Source organism: Perissodus microlepis, chromosome 10 (genome assembly GCF_051167445.1).
Source record: "Perissodus microlepis isolate ML-2025 ecotype Zambia chromosome 10, ASM5116744v1, whole genome shotgun sequence".
In the NCBI taxonomy this organism is placed as follows: domain Eukaryota; kingdom Metazoa; phylum Chordata; class Actinopteri; order Cichliformes; family Cichlidae; genus Perissodus; species Perissodus microlepis.
Window position 1 is genome coordinate 7,676,283 of NC_140470.1, and position 26,124 is coordinate 7,702,406.

A 26,124-nucleotide genomic window follows, 5' to 3' on the forward strand; every position below is an offset into this window, starting at 1 on the left:
ATTAATGATTAGCTTAGCAGAAACACATTAGTGTATAAAAGCTCAGAGGGCTCAGAAAGAGAGGAAAGTTTGACATTTGTTAATAGGTGCATGCTTTGATTGACTGTAAAATAGAAACGGAGGTAAAAAAAAAAAAAATGCAGAATTTTATTTTCAAAAACTGAACTACCTGAAAAACACCTAGCCAGCCAATGTATACAAATAAATCTAACTCTTATTTATGGATGTGGACTCACTTTATATTTTATTTAATATCTACATGAGCTCTCATCTTATCTCTTATCTTACTAAATAAAATATAAATAAAGTAAATAAATAAAATGTGAACAAAAAAAAGTCTTCTGTGAAGTTTTTTACATGTATAAATTATGCAGCACACAAAACAAATATTTAGGAATTTACATAATTTATTCTCAACAGTATGTGCTCTGACACAGATTTCAAATGGAGTCATGAAGGCCAAACAAATCATGTTCCTGTACACTAACCTTAACCCAGCATAGTCAGCACACAAAGCAGTGGTGACCTGAAACATGTAATCATTCACAAAAACAGCAAGCAAAATCACACAGCTTTTCAAAAAAGAACCTTCTTTCTTAAACCCGTGTGCCAGTTAAATGTTGATTGAATTCCTGCATTTTCCCATGTTACTCATGGAAAAATATATTTCTAATGTTGACATTTTAAAGAAAACATGTTCTCTACTTGTGTAAAGTGGAAACAAGCACCAAAATAGCATAGAATATACAAACATGAGTCTCCTAACAAAAGCATTTCAAGTGCTTCAACATTAAACACATGCTCTGCCGATCACAGTATAAACACTATGCAAGCAAGATTTATTGCATCATGACATCACACAGTTGGGGAAAGAGCTAGTGTGAAGCATCCCCCAGGGATGTGGGTTAAAAAGAAAACACATCCTGCCTGCAGAGAAGGGGTGCAGCAGTAGACATAACTGGTCCACAAACCCTCAACCTGTGTGGTACAGCCAATCTGGAGGCAGGAAGATGGTGCAGTGTTAAGCAGTATCACTGCAGAGGACGGAGAACACATACACAGAAGCACAAACAGATTCTGTAAATTATTTCCTGTTGTGATGACATACAGAGAGTTTGCAAAAGCACAAACTTAAAACTGATGAAAAGTAATTCCAGGATGTCAGGCATCAAGCAGTTGCAGGCCATGCTAGTCACGTTTGGTTTTCTTTTTATTTTCTTGTAATTTATTTTCTTATAATTTTTGGTTTTCAATTTTCATTCATATTCAAGAGTAGCTTTAGTTTATTTTCACTTCTGTTCTGTTAAAAAAAAAACTTTATTTTTCATTGGTTCAAATATTTGTTTGTTTTTTAGTGTTTAATTGTACTGGTGTCTGTGTAATTTCAATTTATCAGGTTATGTGGGCAGGCTATATACCATGCCAATGCCTAGACAGGAAAAGAAGTCAGGGCTTCAACAGTAAAAAGGCAACCCTGCAGGGCAAGTTTTGGTACCATTGTACTTCAGTAATGCTCTGAGGTATTGCAACAAGGGTGTGGCATACATGGTATCTCTATGGTAGGTCAGCACTGCCTGTGGCCTGTTTCTACCCCCAGAGAGTTAGTACCCTGTGAGTCTGCCTTGTTCTTTTGTATTGCAGCATAGTCTCTAACATGTATGACAGCTATATGGAAAACATACCAATGTGAGAAACTTAAAAGTTATTCTAATTAAATGTATCAATAGCAGTTACAAATGAAACCTTAGTGACACTAAGATCAAGCAGCATTATTCTTTTACATTAAACCAAAGGTAAACTAGGCCTTTTGAGGAAGCCAGTTCATTTCAGACTGATGAAATAGTATCTTACAATAATACAGTGGAATGGCTTCTTTATTACAAAAAATAAAAAATAAATAAATAACCTTGACAAAGTATTACAGCAGGACTCCAATTTTAAACAGGCAAGCAGGAGGTGTAACTGTTAGCTGACGGCACCTACAAGGGGGGTTAAAATACTCATGAACTCTTGTACTATGAGCATTTGGTCAATTAAGTGATTTCTCAGAGATGATAATCTCAAAGTGCTGACTGAGCCTGCAACTGTTCAACTTGCCTGTTTTGTTAAACTGTAGTTGAGGTCTCCTCATCATCTTCAAGGTTTTCCTTGCTAACATGCTGAAGAAGTTAGTGAAAACTTTTTCACACTGCATTCCATCTTTTCTATATCACACATTATTCAAGGTGGTCAAGTAAAGTAAAACTTATATTTTACCAATAATGAATCACAGAGACTCATCTAATTGTGATTCCTATCTCTGTTTCCACACAAAGCGGGGCTCAGAGCAGTAAAAGTAGAGCCAGCGGCACATTGCAACAATGCACAAACAACCATAAACTGCTGCTGGCCATCATTAATGCGAGATAGACACGCCTGTGAAATGAAGCCACTGCAGTGTCCAGTGGAATCCAAAACAAGCGGCTTCCATCGACAACAACCAACTACAGTCACAAGATGGCAGTGATGTAAAAGATAGATGAAAACAGGCACAGGTTTTATGACAGAGCATGAAAGGAGAGGATTTTTTTTAACTTTAGTAGGTTTTTGATGTTTATTTTTAGATTTGACAAGGCAAGCACTGCCTGCTTGTCCTGTTTTTAGTCTTGGTGGTCCTTCAGTATTTCCTTCTCAGTTCTGGTTATTTCCTCTTTGACTTTGTATTTAATTTTCTGTGGTGTCCTGTATTAGCTTTACTTCCTGGTTGCCATTTCCTGATTGTTTCCATTTTGTGTGAGAAGACATGTAATCAGGTCTACAAAGACCTGATTACACGAGAACAGAACTAAAAATCAGACACAAGTTTGAAACTTATTGGTTGAAATCATCCTCAGAGGTATGACTGTCAATGCCTAACTGTAATACACAGTGGAGGCTCTTTCATGGTTTGAGGCAGCATTTCAGCCAGTGATACTGAGGATCCTGTCAAAACTGATGGAATTATGAATAAAGAAAAGTACTTTTAGATTCTAATGCACTGTGCAATACCAGCCGAAAAGCATCTGCATGACACTGGCTTCACTTTTCATAATGATGCCAAACACACTGCTATTGCAGTAAAAGAGTAAAAGGATACGTGCACAGCAAAAAAACCACAGTGGAGCTCTATCAGTCATGGCCTGAGCCTTCCCAGAGCCCAGACCTCAACATAACTCAAGCAGTATGGGATCATCTTGGCAGAATGGACTAAAAAGCACCCAACATTCAACAGAGATGTAATATAAGGTAAAAATCATTTTACCTTATATACTACAGTATACATTTGCAGATGTTTCAATGACTCACTGCTCTTATCTATCATTTTCCAAGAGCTTTTTGCACAGTACTGCAAGGTTGCAGGGATATATAGAAAGTGCACATATTTTAGAAGGAGAAATGACCAACATAATTTCTTGGTTGGCTTCTGCTCACGTGCCTGGATGTGATATCATGTGACATGGTCACTCAGTATGAGTGTTTCTTGCAAATTACAGCGAGTGTTGTTTTGGTTATTTGCGTGAGAAGACATTTAAACAATCACGCCTATACTGTTATGATCCGGAGAGGAGGGGCCCCAAAGAAGGCAGGGAGAGGTCTTGTTTATGGAATCTCACTTTTAGAGATTTTATGACCCCCCTTGTCTCCTTTATTTCTGTTCCTTGTTTTTCATTCTTTTTTTATTGTTATTTATTTATTTTTTGTATTGGTTATTCATCTTTTTATATTATTATTATTATTATGTAGATGTGTGTGTATAAATGTGTACGTATGCATGTGTATATGCATATATATGTATATATATATGTGTGTATGTGTATATGTATATATATGTGTATGTCTGTGTGTGTATATGTGTATGTATGTATGTTTACTTTCAGTTATTGTCGATTTCATTGTGGTGTACCAACTGCACTGTGGCAGTGATGTGTATTCCTCTGATTGGGAGAAAAGAAAAAGGAGGTGTGATTCTGTCTCTTTGAGATTGTCATTGTTATTGTTCTAAATAAAGTTCATTTAAAAAAAAAAAAAGAAGGCAGGGAGAGCTGTGGTCACGTGAGTCAAGTGGCAGCAAAACAAGCACATAAGTAGAGCAAAGTAATATTCAAAATAAAACCAAACGGCTAATTTAAACCGGTATTCACCGTATTCACCACACAGGTTTGCCAACATGACTTTATTTTGAAAATTTATCAGCGGAAGTAGTGTGTCTCATTAAGTATAGCGTGACGCAACTACAAAGTAAAAATCTCCATTTTGAAAAAAGAAAAAAGGAATCGTCGGTAGGGGCGTGAGAGAAATATTTTATAGATAGTGGGAAAAAAGGAGCAAACGGTGTTTCAAAAAAACTAAGTGAGTTTTGTATGCGTCGAAAAGGTGTGGATACACGTTTTTTCTGCTGCTGAAATGGGAAACTGTCATACCGTTGGACCAAACGAGGCCCTTGTGGTTTCAGGTAACGTAAACGCTTCGTGGTCGATGTGTGTTTAGCTGCTTGGCGCTTCAGGGTCGTTGAAGTAGAAGAAACGAAAAAATGTTTAATATAGCCATTATACGAAAAGCAACTAATGGCTTTTATTGTGTGCATTATAAAATAGAAAATAACGTGACCTGTAATATCACGGTAAAATCACCATTTGAAGCACTAAAGCGGGCGACAGCCCCGCGATCCGTGCCTCGGTTAGGAAATCAGACGTATCTCCATGTTTTCTTTTCCCACATGTTGACGGGAGTACATGTATCTGGACAGTTAGGTCGAAATTTGGTAATAAGTGGACGAGCCAGTGTGTGTGTCTTTCTGTATTTTTCCCCAGATAATTTATATTCTAAGTCCGTCGATTTCCTCTGTTAATACTCTATTATTGCAGTATTTCATCCGATTGCAGTGACGCTTGTTCAAGTACGAATACTAGTTTGTCAAGCAGCCTTTGGATGGTTTTGGTTTCCGCTGTTTATATTTCGGTTTCTACTTGTGTGCTCACGAGTCTAGCTTTATATGATCATTTTAGTAAGAGTCAAACAAGCGTAATGTAACAGGGTAGGAACAGGACCACACGAAGCTGGACTTGATGTTTATTTGCACTGGTGGCTCACTGGTACTCTTGGCCTACAGGACTACAGCAGGATTAATTGAATTATGAGGGAAGGGCTTGTGCACGCTCCCGCGTCTGTCACCACTGATGTTTCTAATACCCATAACACAGGGTACACAGAATATAGTCCTTAAAAATTTAAAAGCTACTGGCCATGTAGAAAACAAAACAAAACAAATATTAGAACCAGATAATAATAATTTCATGTATTCGCTATTGATTGTTTGAGAATCCTACTGTAGGTTCAAACTACGGTTTGGGAACGTGTTGCAGGAAAGATGTCCAGCACGCCTCTGTAACTGAATCGTTACGTGCCGTTTCCTGTCTGATTCTCTTGTGATGAACAAATAACAACTTTGGGATTTTCCATTGTGCAAAAACCAGCATGTAATTCATCACTTCGAGGAATGTTGATTAAGAGCAAAGTTGAGTGGGTGTGAGTTGCACATTCTGATCCTATGACCCGATTAGTCTCGGATGTCGAAAAGAAATAGCTTTGCTGTTTACATGTTTAGGGGCCAAAACACAACGTACTTTTCATGGCCTCAATTGTATATTAATGCCACCATCTCTCCATAGTGTGATTTAGGATATGCATGGCTTTTTGTCAAGAAAACTGAAGCTGGTAAAGGATTATTTGTCGTTTTCCTAAAGTGTCATTTATTGACGTGGTTTATTGACCTGTAGAATGAATGCATTAGCAGGATAGTTGTCGCTTCAGCATTCCTCCATAAAATCAGTATGTTGATAATCATGTGACCAGACCAGAGTTACTATAGTTTTGTTTTTTTCCAATTTAGTTTTTATTTTTATTCCATTTTTGACTTTTTAAATCAGTTTAGTTTCAGTTTGTTACCAGAGTGGATTTTTTTTTGTTTCAGTTCAGTTTTTATTGTGTGAAAATGTTTAGTTTTATTTTAGTTTAATTAGTTTCAGTGTTAGTTTTCGTCTGTTTAGTTATTATTGTATAAAGGGCATATGTCAGAGGCAAGAGGAAAATCAGTACAGGTATTACAGTAAATACACTATTTTTTTGAAAGTCGTTGACTTGCAGTCTTTTACACATCCAAAATATCAATAAACACAGCCAATGACTCGTGTAATAAAATCAATAATAAAAGATAATAGTAATAAAACATGTAATAACATTTTACTTAACTTAAAATTACTAAAACTAAGACTATTTCTCCCTATTTTTTCATTTTAGTTAGATTTGAACATTTACAAAATTGTTTTAGTTAGTTTTATTTTATTTTTTATTTTTTTTTAAAAAGTCTAGTTTTTACTTTTTAAGTCAACTAAAATGTTTTTCACATCTAGTTCTAATTTTACTTTAGTTTTAAACTATAAAAATCTTGACCTCTTGTTCAAATTTAATTTAAATTAAATTTTATTTTAAGGTTTTGAGGTAAGAAACAGTAATATTCAGGTAACGTGATGTCCTGTATTGCAGACAAACTTAGTTATGGTATCACAGTATTCACAGTTTTATCAAGGATAGTGTGTACTTTTTCTGGTTTATGTACACAAGTGCTGCTGTTTCCTGTCAGATGTTAGTCAGTCAGGCAGCAAAGTGCCCTGTTGTTGGAAGCTTAAAGGCCTGCTGTGTCATAAAGGAAGAGGTCTGCTACAGACCTATAATTTCAGATGTTGAACGGTTTACTAAAAGTATTTGAGTTAGGGAAGTATGTGTTAATAAGGATAGTCTACTCCTGGCCATCCTCCCCTTTCTGTCCGTTATCATGTGACAGCTGAGAATGTCACACTAATCACTCATGATTACACCATGACGCTGAGGCTAGTGAAAGGGGCTGCCTAACCTAACTCAGTCTCATTTGGAAACTCTTGTCAGTGTCATTTTTTAGAGGTTAGGAGGGTAATGGCTTATAAAATATTGAAAATAGTTTTATTGGTTCTGCAAACTTACTGATGAGGTGGCTCAACAGGTTATATTTAATTAAATGAACAACCGCTATCAGAGAAATCACATGCTGCACCACATGTGCAGCATGTCCCTTCATATTTTAGTCTCTGTTGTTTGGATCAATATTGAGATCTTACATTTTCAACATGATTGCTGGATACATTTATATCTTCAAAACAAAAAAATGTATTTTTATGTAAATGTATTTTCTTGCTCTTAATAAAATATAAACTAACATTCAAGTGAACTAAACAGCAGCCTGGCAGAATTTGGACTTGGACTCTGGTGAGGCAAAATGAGAGAGGTTGTGCTGAAAGGCAAAACGAGAATTATTGCAAAACAGAATGCATCACAATAATGATGATTATTATTGCACAATTAAAACTGGATAATACGTTTTAATTGTCCTTGGAATCCACAGTTGTAATAATAACAAACCCACAAAATCAGAAAGAATGGTTCCATGAGGCTGATGTATTTAAATGAGAGCTTGAGTGTTTCACCCTTTACCTGCTTTGTTTTGGAGAACCTTTCTCACGTAGCTGCGGTGGGTGATGTGGTTGGAAGATTGAGAGAAGGGTTTTTGGTTTTCTGTCTTAAAGCTACACATGATCCTGTTTAGAAACTGAGTGCAGAACAGAAAAGTGGGTCACTAATTGATCCTTTTCAAAACAGTGATACTCATTTCGGTTTGCATTAAATTTGCTTCTAGAGTTAGAAGTGTGCATTAGTATGAATTCGGGTGGTTTGTGCACAAAGTTTAAAAGAACCCAGACTGGATGTCATATTGAAAAAGTCACATACAACAGCATGTGACCTTTTGCTACATTGATTGCAGCCATGTGATGTGTTTTATATGTGTTGCTCCAAAGGTGGCTGCTGTGGCTCAGATCAGAAGACTTATGTCGTGGGAGGCTGGGCTTGGGGCTGGTGGCTCGTCTCTGACATCCAGAGGTAAGATCTGTCTGTTCTAGCTTTAACCTGAACAAATGTGCTCACAAACTCAATCAGGAAACTTTTAAGATGAGGGTATCTGCAGGTCCCCACAAAAGGTTCTATAATACCTTTATGTCCTTATGGTCATCACTCAAGGTTTTTTAAGAGAACAAACACAAAATAAAGATCTATGAACCATATGAAGAGCCATAATCAAGCAAGTTATGAGATCATTTATAAATATTCATGAATGGTAATAGTTGTATAGGATTTTTTTTACAGGGTTTTGCTGTTCAGAGATCTTTTAAGTTAATAAATTCAAGAGTTAATTTGTTTTCCCACCTTACACTGTGAGTTAATCAGATAATTTCAACAAAGACATGGTGATGTAGTATACGTCTCCTGTTTATCTAATGAGATTATGTTTGCCTAGACCCCTTTTATTAGGGCACATGCCCCTGTAAGATCTCAGCTTTGCATTTTGAGTAACAAGGGCTTGTGTTTGGATTTTCAAATAGATATCTCTCTCTCTCTCTCTCTCTCTCTCTCTCTCTCTCTCTCTCTCTCTGATTTTAGCCCTAAAACATACTGAGAATGTAGATATTATATTAAGATTGCTATATTTTTACCTTTTAGCCATAAATTCCTCAGTAATTGTTAGTGATGCAGCAGTATTGCAGTGACAGTAGGCCAATAGTGAGTTAAGTAAAGTTAACAAGTAAAGATCATATAGATTTTTAAGTTTTCTTTGGGCTTGCTCTAAACAACTGTGTTGTCGACTTTGTATTAAAACAGAAGCACTAAAAGAGATTGTGTATGTCCTCATTAGAGTAAGGATTTGGATCAGTTTGAAAGAATGATTGTTAACGGGTAATCATGTGACAATCTCAGATGATCTCTTGTGCAGTAATTCAAAAGTAATGTAATATGATGTAATGTAGTAATGTAATGAATTGCCTCTATAGGAAATAAGTAATGTAATGCATTAATTATCAAAGATGAATAATATATATTGACATCAAATTATATGAAACTAAAAGTTAATAAAAAACTCAGTTTAATTTTGTGCAAGTCATTTTGTAACTTTATTTTATAACGTGTGTGTGTGTGTGTGTGCACACCTAAACATATTCCCATACATATACACACACACACACAAAACAGAAGACATTATTCAGAGTTTAATGATGAATAAATAAGCTATTTGTGGCTAATAGAAACGCTCTAATATTAGAAACTAGTGTTTAACAGATTAGTGAGAATTGCAGCTGAGTATAGTCTGCTTTTTTCCAGCCCCAATGAAGAAGCATTAGTGGAAAGACAAACAGATGTTTCATAATGATGATCTGAGGGAGAAGTACTAACAATATTTGTAAAACTACTGTAAACTGAAAATGAGCTAAACTCCTGTTCTGAAATAAAAGCCATCAAAGGAAATATAAACCTGTGAGAAGCTACTCACTAATGGTTTCATAATGAGCTACACCAAATTAAATTTGTGCCTCTTTGTTTCTCTGCCAGAAACCGAAAACAAGCTCTTTCTTTGCAAGCTCCTTTGACAAGCTCTTTAGTTGGCTCTTGTTCATATATATTCCATATCAAGAAATAAAAACTGCTCCTTTTGTTTTTGTTCAGACGTTCAGACGATGCTGTATAGCATAATCCTGTAAAAAAGCAGCATTGATACATCTTGTCTGTGGAAGTCCTGATATTAACTATCTTTTGTTTGCCTGCCTCTTTATTTCAACTTTGCTAACTTGCTTTGCTTTGTGTCATATTGATCTTGCCCTTTCTCAGTCCTTGTGTGCCTCCTTCACACCCATTTCGCTATAAGTGCTGCTCATTGGCTCTAGTTGCTAGGAAACATAATGGTTTGACCTTAAAAACAAGATGCAAAAGTTGAAACATGTCTGGATTTATCTCCATTTAGAGTTAAGTAGTCTCAGGAATCCCTTCTTATATTTTTAGTATTAATTTTGATCAGCATTTCACATGCTTCCTCAGATATTAAGAGCAGCAGGAAGGATCTTGTGCCACTCAGAGTAGTAGTCATCATGTCTGCTAACAGCCCTGTGTGCATAAGCCAGTAGCTGGACAGCATTATTATGGTGCTGGTGGTGGTGGAGGACTTCCTGCTTGTGATGCAGTAATCTTGTTAATGTTGAGTTGAGGCTCCTCACTCATTGATCCAGTTCTCTTGGAAAGAAAGGGAGGTGGAGCTGTTCAGCAGAGAGTCTCTGGTTCCCAGTGTTGCTGCAGTCATCCTCCCATGTCTTTGACTGAAACTGACCCAAACAACTTGGTATGAAAGTAGTGTGTTTATCATAATACAAGGGTGGTAAGCCTCTTTTATCTGCTCTGAAACATAGTCATATGTAAACAGTTCAGTGTTGAAGCACGGGATAGGATCGTTTGTAATGGACATTCCTGTGTATTTGTGATGCAAATGTAATCTTAAAGGATCAAGGATCCTGTTAACACTGGCTTGATTCCATTAGTGATGTTGTGTGTTATTACACTTCATTTAAATTGTTTATAACAGCGACTATGACAAAAATTATGGTTTTAAAAGCGGTATCATCAGCAGCACATCATATGTAAAACAGGCTTAAAACCAGCAAAGCAGAAGGGCAAGTTTTGTGTTTTGCCCCTTCTCTCTTTTCTCTGCCTCTTGACCTTGGCTACTGATATTCCTAACAGCTGTTGTCCAACTTACTGTTTTGCCTTTGCTATCCCCGCTGCCTGCCTGCCTGCCTACGTAGAATGTCTCTGGAGGTTATGACCATCCTCTGTCGCTGTGAGAATATCGAAACCTCGGAGGGTGTACCCCTGGATGTGACAGGGGTGGCTCAGGTAATGCATTTCAGAAGGCTGGGGGGAAAAAAAAGAAAAAAGAAAAAAAAAGCAGTGGCTGGTGTTTGAGGCCGAAGGAAGACAAAAGGTGATGGTTCAGCTAATCGGCTAACATTGTCTGTGTGTTTTCATCCTCTTTTCTTCTTTCTTCTGCAGTCAGAGGAGACAGTCAGCGGTTAATAACTTTGCTATAATGCTGTGCTCTGAGTCACCTTCAGCAATGGGGCCTCTAAATGAATGCTATAGAAATTAAAAAGAGGATATCAGAAGTCCAGAGACCAATCACAACTAATATAATAAGGCTAATTTTTAAATCAAATGCAACTCCTTAATGCAAAATCGATTGGATTGTGGATGGCATCTCATTTTGCTCCGTTGTTAGTGATCTGGAGTCCTTGGGTGAATGGTTTCACTTTGTCTTGTTTTTCTTTTCTTGTGTTCTGTCCCTTCCCCTCATTTGCTTTCCCTGAGAACATGTCAATTTTTATTTTATATTTTTCCACATTCTTCACAGGATAACGCTTGAGATTATGACCCTGCAGCCCAAGTGTGAGGATGTAGAGACAGCGGAGGGTGTAGCTATTACTGTCACTGGGGTGGCTCAGGTAAATCACCACACATTTTTGGGACTCCCAGTTCAGATTTCACTAACCCCTCCCTCCCTTTCTCTGGCATCAGCCTCTAATCACAGCTGAGGTGGTATTTCATACAGGGGTCTCAAGTGCGTATGTGTAACATAATCTGACCAAGCTGGAGTCGAATTGACAATAGCACTGTGTCAAATGCTTCCTTATTTATTTTTGTAAAACCATAGGCAATATTATACAACTTCAGCTGGTATTCTGTGTCCGAGTCTTCAAACTTGATTTTCTGATTATTAATTTATCACCCCACTGCTCCCTGCAGCAGTACACCCCCACCAATTTTCTATGCTGATGATACAGTGTTATTTTCAGTCTTTCAGTGAATTAGCATGGCACACAAAAATGGGTCTATGAAAAGCCTAATTGGTGTTTTGCGGTCAATCTCAGTATATTATGTTATTTTGTATGCTGTTTATTTCTGCTTTTTTTTTTTTAATGATTCAGTTCTGGGTCTGTCACATTTTTGTTTAAAATTCACAGACGCTAAAGAATAACTTGGCTAGTCACAATACCAAAACATCTGAGAAGCAGTGTATCATATGTTGGATCCATATTATTACACTAGGTGTCACTGGAATTTGCAGGGGAGTTTTTAAATAGTCATCTTCTTGCGCACCTCCAGACTTCTTCCAGTGCAGCTGCTATTCTCAGAGGCTCTGTGGGAATTGTGCTCTTATCTTTTTCATTCGTGCCTCTTCAGTGTGCGCCCCGCACACCAGGTATAGCAGAATTGGCTCGGTTTGTCCCCACCATAACTTTTTTCTTTCTTCTGACCACTACTCATGCTATTCAATTCAATTCAATTCAATTTTATTTATATAGCGCCAAATCACAACAAAAGTCGCCTCAAGGCGCTTCATAGATACAGAGAAAAACCCAACAATCATATGACCCCCTATGAGCAAGCACTTTGGCGACAGTGGGAAGGAAAAACTCCCTTTTAACAGGAAGAAACCTCCGGCAGAACCAGGCTCAGGGAGGGGCGGCCATCTGCTGCGACCGGTTGGGGTGAGAGAAGGAAGACAGGATAAAAGACATGCTGCGGAAGAGAGACAGAGGTTAATAACAGATATGATTCAATGCAGAGAGGTCTATTAATACATAGTGAGTGAGAAAGGTGACTGGAAAGGAAAAACTCAATGCATCATGGGAATCCCCCGGCAGCCTACGTCTATTGCAGCATAACTAAGGGAGGATTCAGGGTCACCTGGTCCAGCCCTAACTATATGCTTTAGCAAAAAGGAAAGTTTTAAGCCTAATCTTAAAAGTAGAGATAGTTTCTGTCTCCTGAATCCAAACTGGAAGCTGGTTCCACAGAAGAGGGGCCTGAAAACTGAAGGCTCTGCCTATGGCCTTCAACTGGGTCGGAATTTTCTCCAGGACCCAGATTGACTACTTTTTCTTTTCAAATATTCATCTATTGCTATTATGTGCTGCGTTGTCTCACTCGCAGCATGACTACGTCATTTTTTCTTCGTCTTCTGTTTTACTGGCAGTTGGCAACCCATTTAATTGGAGGAAGAAGAAGCCAGTTGCTTAGAGTACCAATCAGGGGAAACCAGATAATCTTCCATGACCCCTTGATCATTTCTCATGGCACACCTATGTGCTGCAGCACAGTGGTTGGGAAACACTGCGATAGAGGACTCTAAATTATTGTGGATCATAATGCAGGCTCTTACTACCAGCCCAGATTTAGGCCTTACTGCCAGGCATGAACATTATAGATTCTTTCAAAGAAAAGTCCTCTTTAGTCTGTGGATCGTAGGACGAGTTCCACTTTTCAGTGGTCTGAGATGACAGTCATGTCAGTTTTACAGAAGTTGATGTTTTCTGTCTTAAACTACTTAAAGTCCTCATGAAAATGCAGACACACTTGAAATTTATTTGTTTGATTTTTTTTTCAATTGTTCTGATGATGTAAATAATATTTGTAAAATGGTCAGAACAGGACCCCCAGGTACTGAGCTACCAATAGCAGCTGCAGTGTTCCAAAGGTGCCCAAGGAGACATGCTTCAAGGGTAAATTGTCCAGATTTATATAATCTCTATTTATTTATTCATACTTAGACCCCTGTGTTAAAACCACAGAGTCAACTTTTATTATAAGACACTTGCCTCACTCTATAACAAAGAAAAAACCTGAGCACTTTCCTGTTACACCATCCAGATGAACCAACAGAGATACCACATCAGATTTTGTTCATACCGTTTCAAATTAATAATGTACCAGGTTGAAATTGTCCCAATAAGACTTGAAAAGGTGACAGACCTTTCTGAAATGTTAAAATTAGATTTTGAGGCATGTTAAAGAGAAAGGCCACCATAAATCACATCTTTTTGTACATCTTCTCTACTCACAATAAAGATATGGACACTGACTAATAACAATGTTTTGCTTAATATAGAGAAGGAGATAAAAGTATTATTAAACATTTAAAAAAAATATTTAAGCAGTAATAGTTCTTCATCAGTCATAAAAATGCTATGTGCTTACACCAGGGGTCAGCAACCTTTAAGACCCAAAGAGCCATTTGAACCTGGTTTCCACACAAAAGAAAACACTGGGAGCCGCAAATACTTTTTGACATCTAAAATTAAGATAACACTGTATATATTGTTTTTTACCTTTATGCTTTGTGTGAACAACTAAGGTGTGTTGCTTATGAAATCCATGAAGTGCTATAGAGAAAGTTACATTTTATTTATGTAATTAACACATTTTGAGCTCTTAAAGAAATATAACGAAAGGAAAGACACCCAGCTGAACTAAAATGATCCATGTAGCAAACAAAAACTATTGTGAGCCGCCACCCTTATATCGCCTTTGGGCTTTTGGAGCCTTGACCTGACTTTTAAAAAATAATTGGAAAAAAAGCACTATGCTGCTAAAAAAAAATGAAAAATAGATATTTGCAAAATTCTGCCTAAATATGTATTTTACCAGGTTAAGGTGTGTGGCGGGGCGTTGTCTGCAGCGCCGCTGCAAGGGAGGCGGACGCACCTGTGCAACACCCGCAATCATGCCTCGCCGCCTTAACGTCTGTGCCATCTATGCTGTTGTTGGTGTATGTCGGGCTGTGAGCTGAAAAGCTACAGCCGACTGTATGCGTACAGCAACCGTGTATGAAAAGTGGTCAATAAAGAGATGCTGAAAAGCATGTTCATGCAAACATCATCGGGTCTGCCGTGATATGTGTACAATGGGACTTCTGCTCCTGAACCTCTGCGCATATCCCATATGCGCACAGCGTCTGCAAATCGGGGCTATACGAAGTCACTTTCATCTTTACGCAGGACTGTAAGCTGTCATCTGTGAGGCGTGAGCGGTGTTTGTTTTTAACATAGTTCACGGTGGAGAACAGCTGCTGACATAATGTGGATCCGAAGATCCATAATTGGCCTACCTGGGGTTGAAAGTCTCGATAAATGCACGCCATTTCGGCAGGTATACCGGCTTCCGCGAGTGTGACGCTTATTTAGAGCGATGAAAAAATAATAAAATATAATTTTATTTTTATATTTCAATATCACAGTAATCTTCCAATTTAGAAGTACAAGTTTAAAAAAAAAAAGAACTAACATAAATAAAATACACTTCAGCTAAATACTTCTAATTTATTTTCCCAAACCACGCCGAGCCGGAGTATAAGGACTAAAGAGCCGCATGCGGCTCCGGAGCCGCAGGTTGCTGACCCCTGGCTTACACCATAGGTGCCCTCCTAAAAATCGTACTGCACATCAGGATAACAGTGACTTCAGTGATACCAAGGCTACAAGACCGATAGTTCAGCATTGCCTCTACACGTGCCTGATGCTGATTGGCACTGTTTGTAGTGAAAATAGAAGCAAACTGTCTTATCCTCTGCAATTGTCTCTTTGTTACTAGAAGAAGAAAAGGAGGAGTAGCGGGGCTACAGGCTGACTTTTTAACTAATAGCTTCTTTATGCCCTATGCCTTTTAGGTCTGCCATCGCAAACTGTAGCAGCACCATTTAAATCAACATTTCACATTATTTTTGCTGTCTTAAATGTATTACTTAAAGCTACTTTCAGCTGCTCATTTATTCACAAGTGAAGGTTTTACTTGCAGAGCAGCATGTACAGGATTTTTCTTTCCCCAGTTTATGATGGCAAAAACTTATTGTTGACTCTTCACTCTAATCATTCTCTGCTTATTCAAACCAATTCTAACTGCGCCCTGGTGTGTCAGCTTATGGTAATTCAAAAATAGTAGAGAATATTTGCATTGGTGAACTAATTATTTCGTGTAACACAAAGCAAACCTCATAACCTCACTTAAAGCAGTGCATGAAGTAAAGTAAGCACAATACTGCACAGCTGCTTTCATTCTGTCAGTCATATTAATGCCACAGATGCTGATGTACAAATCAAAACCCATGTAGCCAGGCAGCGCTCCCTGGCCTTGGACTTTGCCTATAAACAGAGTCAAGACTCCAGAATGTCTTATTTTGCCTTCTAGATACTTTTTAGCACAAATGTTGACTGAGTTCTAATTTGTAATAGAAAGCAATTATTTTGTGGATTTTCTGTTTAAGAAAATGTACGTATCATCACAGTGTTTTGTGCATTTCCATATCTTGCTCTTAATTACTTCCTGATTTTTTTTTTTCCGCCCGCATGCCATTAGTTCTTTTGTTTGAATGATGACGCCTCATTATCAGTTCTCTGTTTTGACCACCATTTTGCCACTGTGTGTTCCTCTTCTCTGTGTTTTTCTACATGTGTGCTGACAATGAGGCCACTGTCTGGAGTTGAAACCCCCCCCCCACTTTCACACAGTTTACTTCCAGCAGACTCATAATGGTGTCCGTCAGATTGGTCCAGTCTAAGCCAAAGCCACTGTGAAATTTGTGTCCCATGGTAACCGCAAAGTCTTTCCTAATTCAAAGAGACAAATGAATTAGATTTGGTGGGAGACATCCATTTAAAGGAAATGAGCAGAATTTCAATCTAGGATGTGCATTTCATTTCTGTATTGAATTCTTCAATCATATTTTGCCTTGTTACTTTAGGTAGGACTGTTTTTGAATCCTTCGATAACTTAATAGTCAATTTGCACTGGAAGGACCTAACAAATTTTAAAAAACAAAACTGTCTACTGAGATTCTTTTCTGTACAGCCTGTGCATTTAGAGGAGGCAGGAGGAAGGGTGGTGTTACAAGTTGGAGTGGGGCTAGGTAGCAGATTAAGAGCTCAGGGCAACAAATGAAAATTGTTCAAGTCTTTATTCCAATGTCAGCCGTTGCACAGCGCCCCCCGCTGTCTGTTAGAGCTTTCCTTGGCTGTCTTGTGGCCTTTTCTGTTTTCTGGAAGTGATGACAGTCTTTCCTGACTTTGTGTTGCCCTTATTTCTGTTATGAGTGCATGTTGTAAAACATACCCGTGTGCAGACCTCTCGCCTAAGGACCCAGCTCACTCTTTTCTTTTCTTACAGCTCTGATGGACAACAATTTTATCCCAAACCTTTTTAACCCATTTTTTGATTACATGACTGTCTGTTTGTAAATGATCTCTCTTTCTATCACTGACTGTTTCTATCTTTTAAACCTCAGGTCAGTGACATTCATTTTTCTTTGTTTCTTTCTTGTTGTTTTTTTTTAAATGTTACGTGTCCATCATATTTTTCTCCCCTGTTTATTTCTATATATTTGAATTAACCTGTGCAACATTGATGTGAAAATCTAAGTCCTTGCATTTAAGAAGAGCAAAAAATCTAAAAGCAGAATACTGACTTCATCTGACATTAGACGACCATGTATTCTGTAAAAGCCATAATAACATTTCCAAAATACTTTTATTGAAAATGGAGAGATGCTGTAAAAAATTATTTACTCCCTTCCCAATTTCTTAGATTTTTGCATCTTTATCGTGCTGACATGTTTCAGATCGTCAAACAAATTTTAATATTAGGCAAATATAACTCGAGAATGAGACAACAAAAGATTTTCAAACTGATACCAAAGGTCCATCTACTAAAAATCAGAGGTCAAGTTTTCTCAAAATCTTGTGAACATAATAAATCGAGAATGATGTCACCTGTGATTTTCAAAATGATGAGAAAGGTGAATGTAGTAGGAGGCTGACGGGTAGCACTGGCAGCCAGCAGCATTTTTAAATGATTTCATTTATTAAAGGAAAAAAGTTATCAAAACAACCTGGCCCTATGTGAAAAATGTATCTCAGGGTAAGACAGGGTATCTTTGTCTAATATTGAAATTGGTTTGATCTGAAACATGTTAAAAAAATAAAATAAATAAATAAATAAAATATTAATTAAATACATTTTCACGGCATTGTATTTACTCTATAAATAAGTATATCAATTACAAGAAATTTGTTTAAATGAAATGTGAGTCGTGTGGATCGACTTTACCCAAAGGCAAACTAAGAAAGTATTGTTGAACATTTGTTTGGCCATGTCATTGATGGCTGACAGTTTTGGCTTCCTCTTTTAGGTGGGCTGACAGCATACAAGATGTTCTTCAAACATTTTGCTGATTACTATGTCCATAGTTCTTTTCATGTGTAAAAAGCATAATGACATACATACATCCAACACATAATGGCATAACAACAACAACAACAACAACAACTGTTGTAATAATAACAACAACAACTGTTGTAATAATAACAACAACAACTGTTGTAATAATAACAACAACAACAACTGTTGTAATAATAATAACAACAACAACAACTGTTGTAATAATAATAACAACAACAACAACTGTTGTAATAATAACAACAACAACAACAACTGTTGTAATAATAACAACAACAACAACAACTGTTGTAATAATAACAACAGTTGTTGTTATTATTATTATTATTATTATTATTATTATTAACTGTTGTTGATGATGATGATGATGATGATGATAATAATAATATTATTATTGATATTATTGTGAATTTTAGGCTTTGTAATTTCAGCTCTTTGCATTACTGATGCAATGAAGGTGAACAGAAAAAAAATACATTCTAAGTAAAAGGATTTAAAAAAATCTTTGTATAATATTAAAAGCTAGTATGTGTTGTCCTTCTGTGTGCCACACCTGTGTGTTGTGCCTGTCTTTGTGTATTCACAAACACAGGCACAATGAATGATGTTCTCTGTCCATGTTGGCGTTAGGTGAAGGTGATGACTGAAAAAGAACTACTCGGTTATGCCTGCGAACAGTTCCTGGGAAAGTCAGTCATGGAGATCAAGAGTGTTATCCTGCAGACCCTAGAGGGTCACCTGCGTGCTATCCTTGGTGGGTAGCTTCTCCAAACCATATGGTGACTCTGTGGTGTTTTCTTGCTTTTTGTTCTTTTTGGTATCTGCGCCATATGACTATGACAGTGATTGGAGGATTTTTTTCCCCTCTTGACATATTGGCCCTATTTGTCAGTGTGTTTGGTTTTATTCAAATGTATTACAGGACCATGATTTTTGAGGCACTAAACACACTGACCGATCTTCCAGGCACGCTAACTGTTGAGCAGATTTACCAAGACAGAGACAAATTTGCCTCCTTGGTACGAGAGGTGGCAGCACCTGATGTTGGCCGCATGGGTATCGAGATTCTCAGCTTCACCATCAAGGTATAAGAAAGAGAACGTCAAGTTTATGTTATTCTGACTCTATTTTTCAAATATTTGTTTGTTTGTTTTTTAATTTCATTAGGTTAACTGCCTAGAACTGTGTACATTAGTGTTAACCTTTCTTCCTTAAAGGATGTATATGATAAAGTGGACTATCTGAGCTCGCTGGGTAAAACTCAGACAGCTGCAGTACAGAGGGATGCAGACATCGGAGTAGCAGAGGCAGAGAGAGATGCTGGCATTAGGGTAAGGAAAGCTTTAAGACGAAGTTAAAACTTCTATCATCTATTGCTGATGGCTATTATTACATTAAGAAACCACCATACAGCACCTGATCCATCTCTCTGTCATTAGTTGTTGCACTCTGTCTTTTACAGGAAGCTGAATGTAAGAAAGAAATGATGGATGTCAAGTTCATCGCAGACACCAAAATGGCTGACTCCAAAAGAGAGCTGGAAATGCAGAAAGCTTCTTTCAATCAGGAAGTGAACACAAAGGTATGAAGTTGTGTTTGTTGGGTTGAATGTGTCAGCAACAATTGTGAAAGTTTACCCTTTTAAAAAACTTCCTGCTTCTGTAGAAAGCTGAGGCTCAACTGGCATATGAGCTGCAGGCAGCTAAAGAGCAACAGAAGATCCGTCTGGAGGAGATAGAAATTGAGGTGGTGCAGAGGAAAAAACAGATCAAAATTGAGGAAAAGGAGATTGAACGCACTGAAAAGGAGCTCATCGCTACTGTGAAGAGACCTGCCGAGGCAGAAGCCTACAAGATGCAGCAGCTGGCTGAAGGCCAGAAGTGAGTACTTTGCTGACAAATCCTCTTATCAGTCAAAAAGAAATCACTTTCAGTGAGAGGGGGAAAATGTTAAAGGGCTATTTCATTTATTTCTTAACTGAGACTGTCATAGCGGTTTGCTATATTTAAAGACATTTTTTTTAACCATATAATGTTCAGTCTCTTTAGGCATAATTGAATAACTCACCACTGTGTAAATAATGCTTTGTAGATGGAGGAAGTGTGCAAAATATGTAATACATATACATATATGTAAAACATAATATGGGCTACTCTTGCTTGTGCTGTTATTGGTCCATCAGCCGGTCATGCAGAAGACAAAGTTATAACCTACAAGAATTGAACTGAACCTGAGTGTTAAAAACAGTGAAGTGTCCACTGCAGCCACTGTTTCTGCTTTTCATGCTGTATTTTTAATCTTTGAACATTTTTTTCACACTCCCATTCCTATTGAAATCTGCTGTTGCTCCTTTCCCTAAAGCAGAGCAGCTGATTAGTTGGACAGTGGGCCCCAATCTTTATCAATATCTGAAATTATTGTGTTTTTCTAATGCTAAAAAAAATGCCACATATAGCTCAGCACCCAAGAAACATCATAGTAATATTAATTATACTGCTATTTATTATTCATTCTCACATATACCACGTGTAATGTGTAATGCCTGTTTATGTCTGCATGTCAAAGGTCGTGTGTCTATTAGTAATGAGATATTGGTTATGTAATCCAATAAAGAATTCTTTTGCTGTCCCTCTAACACTGATGTCTGTCAGGATGAAGAAGGTGCTGACAGCACAGGCAGAGGCTGAGAAGATCCGCTGTATTGGTGAGGCAGAGGCTGCCTCCATTGAAGCTGTGGGGAAGGCAGAAGCTGAGAAGATGAGGCTGAAAGCCGAAGCCTACCAGCAGTATGGCGATGCTGCCAAGACCGCCTTAGTCCTGGAGGCTCTACCCAAGGTTTGTGATACAGATTTATAAAACAGTGCCATTTGTGGATTTTTGTTTAGTGTTTTTTGTTTGTTTGTTTTTTACAGTGTCTACACCATAAGAGCTTTGAGTACCAAAGTGATTTTATGAACTTTTTCAGACTGTTTAGCAGATTGGACTGGCAGGTTCTCTGGTCTCTGTGATCAAGGTTATGACTTTTTCAGAGTGGACTGCTTGGATAGCAGGACAGCCTCTAATATTTTTGTTTCATCACAATTCAGTTATGAGGAAGAAATTGTAGACATATGGTTTCTGGGTTTTTTTTCATTGTGATATAAACCATTAACAAGCAGCTCAACTTCAGGATTAGTTTTAGAACAATTACACAATTATAACTAACATTTCTGTCTTACAAATGCTAGAGAAGCATTAATTGTCTCACATATACTGTCTTTCTCTGATAACTTTGAACATAGACTTTGTTAAATATTTAGCATTTTTACTGAACAGAGCTGCAAAGGGTTTGATCTGTTTTAACACATGATTACTGTCTTGGAAAAAAATAAATAAAAAAATCAGTCCTCAGTTATTGAAGGTCTCAAACTGGTATTCACACTGTTTTTTCCAGATTGCTGGTAAAGTGGCTGCACCTCTGTCCAAGACCAATGAGATTGTCATCCTGAGTGGAGAAGGCAGCCGTGTAACTGGTGAAGTGAACCGTCTATTAGCTGAACTCCCGGTCTCAGTCAATGCCCTCACTGGGGTGGATCTCACCAAGGTAAGAAGGCACTGTACTGTTCAGAGCTCTCTGCTGAATATGAAACATAGTACAGAGCTTTTTTCTCCCCCTTCTGTCAATGAAAGTAATTACACAAACACACTTGCCATATGTTTATGATGGGTGTAGCCAATAAGGAAAAGTTAAACCACTAAGTAATCTGCGTTTTTAAGTGTTATAAGTTTTTCCGTCATACTTCGAGTTGCTGTAGCCCATTGTCTGTCTCCATTGCAATCACTAATTGCCTTTTCAGGCAAACATATTTATAAATTATGACATTGGCTTGTTGGGTCCATAAGCCTGCAGTTAGATCCTGAGAGACTTAATTACCATATGTGGGTTTGTATTGAAAGGGCTTTGGTGCAGCAAAAAGTCACTTTTTTGTTTACTGCTATATGTCATCTTTATGGTTAGTTGTATATTTGGTTAATGATTGCTTATAAATAAAGAAAGTCTCTGAATACTTTTGGTTAGACATAAATATTTTTTCTCCCCATCTGCAAGCTGCAATTTCCATGCTGTCAGCTCATTATTCACTTCTTAAGAGACTTCCCAAAAATGTAGCACAGGAATGCTGTGCTGTTTAGGAACCGTCTGGGAAATCAAATGGAGAATTTCACCACCCACATATGAACAAACTCTGACAGTTATTACTAAACACTGAAACTCTTGTTGTGTAAATAAGCAACACTTTGTTAACACAGCCAGAGTTGTATTTTTAGCTTGTTCAGTGGCTCTCGAAGTAAGAGAAATCAAGGCAGCTTTAAGAAGCAACAGATGCACTGTACTGTGCACTGTAGTTATTAACACTTTACATCCTTTTTAAAATTACTTTTGTTTATTCGTGTTACAGACACAATGAATATATTTATAATGAATTTCTGGAGCAGGACCACACCTCATACATGCCCCTTCCAGTTCTCTGTCTATATACGAACCCCTGCACTGCACGCTGTTTGCACTCGTTTTCACGCCCCTCCCTCCCTTTTCCAATTCATTCTCATTAGTACATGAGGATCTGCCGCCGCCAGTCCTTCCCCAAACCGCAGCCTCAGTTCATGCTCACTCCATCTGCTAGTATCTACTAGAAATGCTGTCAAACTTAATTGAAGATGTGGTCTCAGCTAGTTAATTCTTTGTGACTACATTTTTTGTAATTACAGAAAAATATTTTTAGACATACTCAAATTAAGTGTTCATATTTGATGTGTGAATCTGTACTGATGAGTTAAATGTCAGTGACTTCCTCTGAAATCCTTTTTTCTAATTAAGACCTCATCATGTCTAAGGGAACAGTTGCTATGACAGATGAATATAATGTACAGCTGTGCTGTGTGAGCATGACAGATGTCTATTAAACACTGTTCCAATGTGCTAATCATTGTGATCACACAGATACCTCTGCTCCAGAAGATGACCACCCCACAGAGCCAAGCAGCCTTCTGATGAAGCAGGCCTGGGACTCGTTATTCTCAATCATTTGCTGTGTATCTGCCTCAAGCATGAAAACTTTGTTTAGCCCTTGACCCCTTATGCAACTGCCTTTGACCAGAAACACTTGACACCAAATCAGAGGTTTTTATATTTTTAAGAGGTTTTTAATTTTCTAAAGGAGAAAATAATGGGGCCTTACCTCTGAAAGATCAGATTGTATGTATTTTCTGTTGTTTTTAGTTCTTGTTTTAAACACGTTCACCCTTAATATTCTGCACTAGTTAGCCAGGATTATATGCTGCAGTTCTTCGCAGTCCTACTAAATCCTTCATAGATTAAAAAAGTCCAGACGCAAAGTAGGCAAGAGAAATTCAGACACGGAGAACTAATCAGAATACTGTACTCCTCTCCAGAGCTTTCTAAGTATATGCCTGGAATTCAAGCATATGTTCCTGTCTGATGTGTTGACATTCATTGATGATTGGAAATGGAGCAATAGGTGCGGCTCCTGCCTCTTAATTACACAGTCATTCAATGCTCAGTTGTTGAAGTAGTTTGCAGTAGACTGAACAGAGTGTGTAATTCCCTCTTTGCTTTTAAACAGACTTCTTAAAGATTAGTGTACTCACCGTGATTATATAGATACAATGACACGTTACCTGTTACCAGTCACTTGTATGATAAGGCTTACCTCACAGGATGTTATGTTGTCTGTCTTCTTGCTCCTATGTGCAGTGCCTGTTCACCACTCAAGTGCCCAAACCAGACGAAAGCGGTTTGGCTTTAGTTGGATTTCTGTCTGACTGTATCACTGTTATAGATGAATGTTGTTTGTTCTATGCGTATACTGACAGCAGTGCTCCCGCTTCTCTTTTGTCATATGTTTGGACATGTCAGCATAAAACAAAGCCATATTTGGAAATGATTAGCCCAAACAGTGACCCTGCATGCCCACCAAGGCTACTGAACAGTTCTGTATTACCTCAAATGGCATGTGGTGGACATTCAGGGTCTGAGCTTTTTGTGTGTGTGTGTGTGTAATTTCTTTTGTCCTGTTCCCCCGCCTCAGATAAACTGTTAGTCTTGCTAATATATTTCCCAGATGTCACTTGTGTGATTGTGTTATTTGTAATTTAAGGAGAAACTCCACAGTGATGAAAGAAAAGCATCGTCGCTCTGACCTCTGTGGGTTAAGTTCCCAGTGCACCCAGTCTGTGATGACAAAGCAGGAATGTTACAGTCAGTCACAAGTTGGGAAACAAGCAGGTGATTTGATTGTAAACACTGTACGCAGTGTTTGTGCTCAGGTTTGTTCTCAGTTTGATGAAAGCAAAGTGAAGTTCATGTTGGGGTCTGAGCAGCTGGATCTGTAGCTGTTTCTGCTGCTGCATGTCAAAGTAAAACATGATTTGTATTCATGTCAGATTTCTACTGTAGTCTGTTACTGTGATAGAAAATGAAACATTTCTTTAAACATGTTCTGATCTTGGCAAGTTCTGCGCGACCTTGAGATGATAAACAATTAAGAGTTTCACAGGTTTAATCATTGCTTGTAGATTTGGTTACCCTGTTGTAAGGTTATATAAATTCATTCACCTTTATACAAAAGTCAGTGTTCAAAGTAATTGTTCAGTATCAGAAGTTTTGACATGTACTTGCAAGTTTCAACCTCTAGATGGCAGAATCTTAGCATGATTTGAGTCTCAGTGAGTCCTTTGTTGCTACATGTCCTAAATCTAAATGTTGTACTTTTGTACCATCCTTCTCTGCTTTCCCAAACCAGCTTATTGTGCACAGCTGGCCTGCCCACCTCTGAATTAATTTTGTACCTCTCATAAACAATATTGTGAACATTCGTTAACCACTTTTCCAAATCTGTGACCATAATGTTTTTTTTTTTTTAATTGCCAGTGATCATTTATCGTACTGTTTCTCTCCTCTGTGAAATAAACACCGTCCATGTGGCTCTTTTGGTCTGTGGCAAATTTCATCTTGTTTCTGTTTTTTTCCCACATTAATGTTACAGTTCCACCTGTTGTTAAAGTGTTGTATTTGTGCCTGAAACACAGTTATGGTGAACCTTTTGATGTTTAATGTTCCTACTGTGAGAAGCCGCTGTTTACCGATACAGGTCATTCAGACCTGTCAAAGATCAGCTGATAATGAATTCACTGTCCCGGTTTGAAGCCGGAGTGCAGATTTCACTGCAGTGTGGATGAGTGAGAGTTGTCATTTTAATTCAGCTGGACAGCAGATGACTGGCAGTTTTCTTCTTCACTCAGGCGCGACACTGCCTCTTACTGCTGGTCATACGGCCAAATGTGGCTGATCATGAAAATTTCCCAAATTTCACCAAAAGTACTCACTTAAAAGTAGAATGTCTTTTATTTTATGTCTGCTTCAGTCAGCAGGTAACGGAGGTGTTACATGCAAGTTGCCGTTGAAAGTCATATCATTGTAACATTCACCAACGGCACCATTTCTGTCTGCAGAAGACATTGTATCTGAACAAAATGGTTAACAACTTCTTATTCTTTGCATTGCTCCTTTTATTTAGACAGAATTCTGTACACAGTGCCTTTGTTGAATAATGTTGGTCTACTTAAATGTGCAGATAGTTGAATACCATTCATACACTCGGAAATACTGACGGGATGATTTGTTATACTTTTGTTTTAGATTGTTCAAACTCTATTATACCTGTACTTTAACATCTATCCTACTAATGTATATTGGAACACACACAAGTATGTATGTATGTATGTATTTAGATGATAAATGAAGCATTCTAGCATTATTCCTTTGTAACCTGGACCTCTTGAAGGTCATTCATTATTTTGGCCAGCAAATGTAGGATATGATACCTACATTTGCTTTGTCTTATCAATGTAGTGGCAACCTCTGAGTAGCATTTGAGAGGAGAATGACCAAACATTATGCCTTAACTCCTGTCTTCATGTGAAACATGTCCATCTGTCAGAGATAAAATGTAACTTCTATAAAATGATATTGTGAATATATTTCTCATGGTCTTGGATCCAGCATGGCATTTTAAGCATGTGTCCATGTTATTCTGCGTTGTGTTCCACCCTCTAAATAAATGTTTTACCACTTCC

The 26,124-nt window shown here is 37.8% G+C and overlaps 1 protein-coding gene across 4 annotated transcripts; it reads left to right on the forward strand.

Moving 5' to 3' along the window:
* Positions 1-4,252: 4,252 nt before the first annotated feature.
* On the forward strand, positions 4,253-26,124 carry LOC146378724 (flotillin-2a). Of its 4 annotated transcripts, none has more exons than XM_084941705.1 (11): positions 4,253-4,471; positions 7,905-7,986; positions 10,731-10,821; positions 18,622-18,745; positions 18,958-19,076; positions 19,209-19,322; positions 19,454-19,573; positions 19,657-19,871; positions 20,643-20,826; positions 21,425-21,574; positions 22,970-26,124. In XM_084941705.1, exons 1-11 carry the CDS (start codon positions 4,423-4,425, stop codon positions 23,018-23,020), a joined length of 1,299 nt encoding a protein of 432 aa, XP_084797831.1. In that variant the 5' UTR covers positions 4,253-4,422; the 3' UTR covers positions 23,021-26,124. The 4 variants fall into 4 exon arrangements, with proteins under 4 accessions (XP_084797831.1, XP_084797832.1, XP_084797834.1 ...); XM_084941706.1 differs by lacking the exon at positions 10,731-10,821 and adding an exon at positions 11,336-11,426; XM_084941707.1 differs by lacking the exons at positions 4,253-4,471; positions 7,905-7,986 and adding an exon at positions 11,336-11,426 and having other exon boundaries at positions 10,729-10,821.

Bases quoted from the DNA above. Each gene is read 5' to 3' on its own strand.
- LOC146378724 (XM_084941705.1), top strand. From the start codon at position 4,423: ATGGGAAACTGTCATACCGTTGGACCAAACGAGGCCCTTGTGGTTTCA. The intron at 7,987-10,730 runs GTAAGATCTGTC...CTGCCTACGTAG, and splicing joins CTCGTCTCTGACATCCAGAG to AATGTCTCTGGAGGTTATGA. The intron at 21,575-22,969 runs GTAAGAAGGCAC...GTGATCACACAG, and splicing joins CTGGGGTGGATCTCACCAAG to ATACCTCTGCTCCAGAAGAT.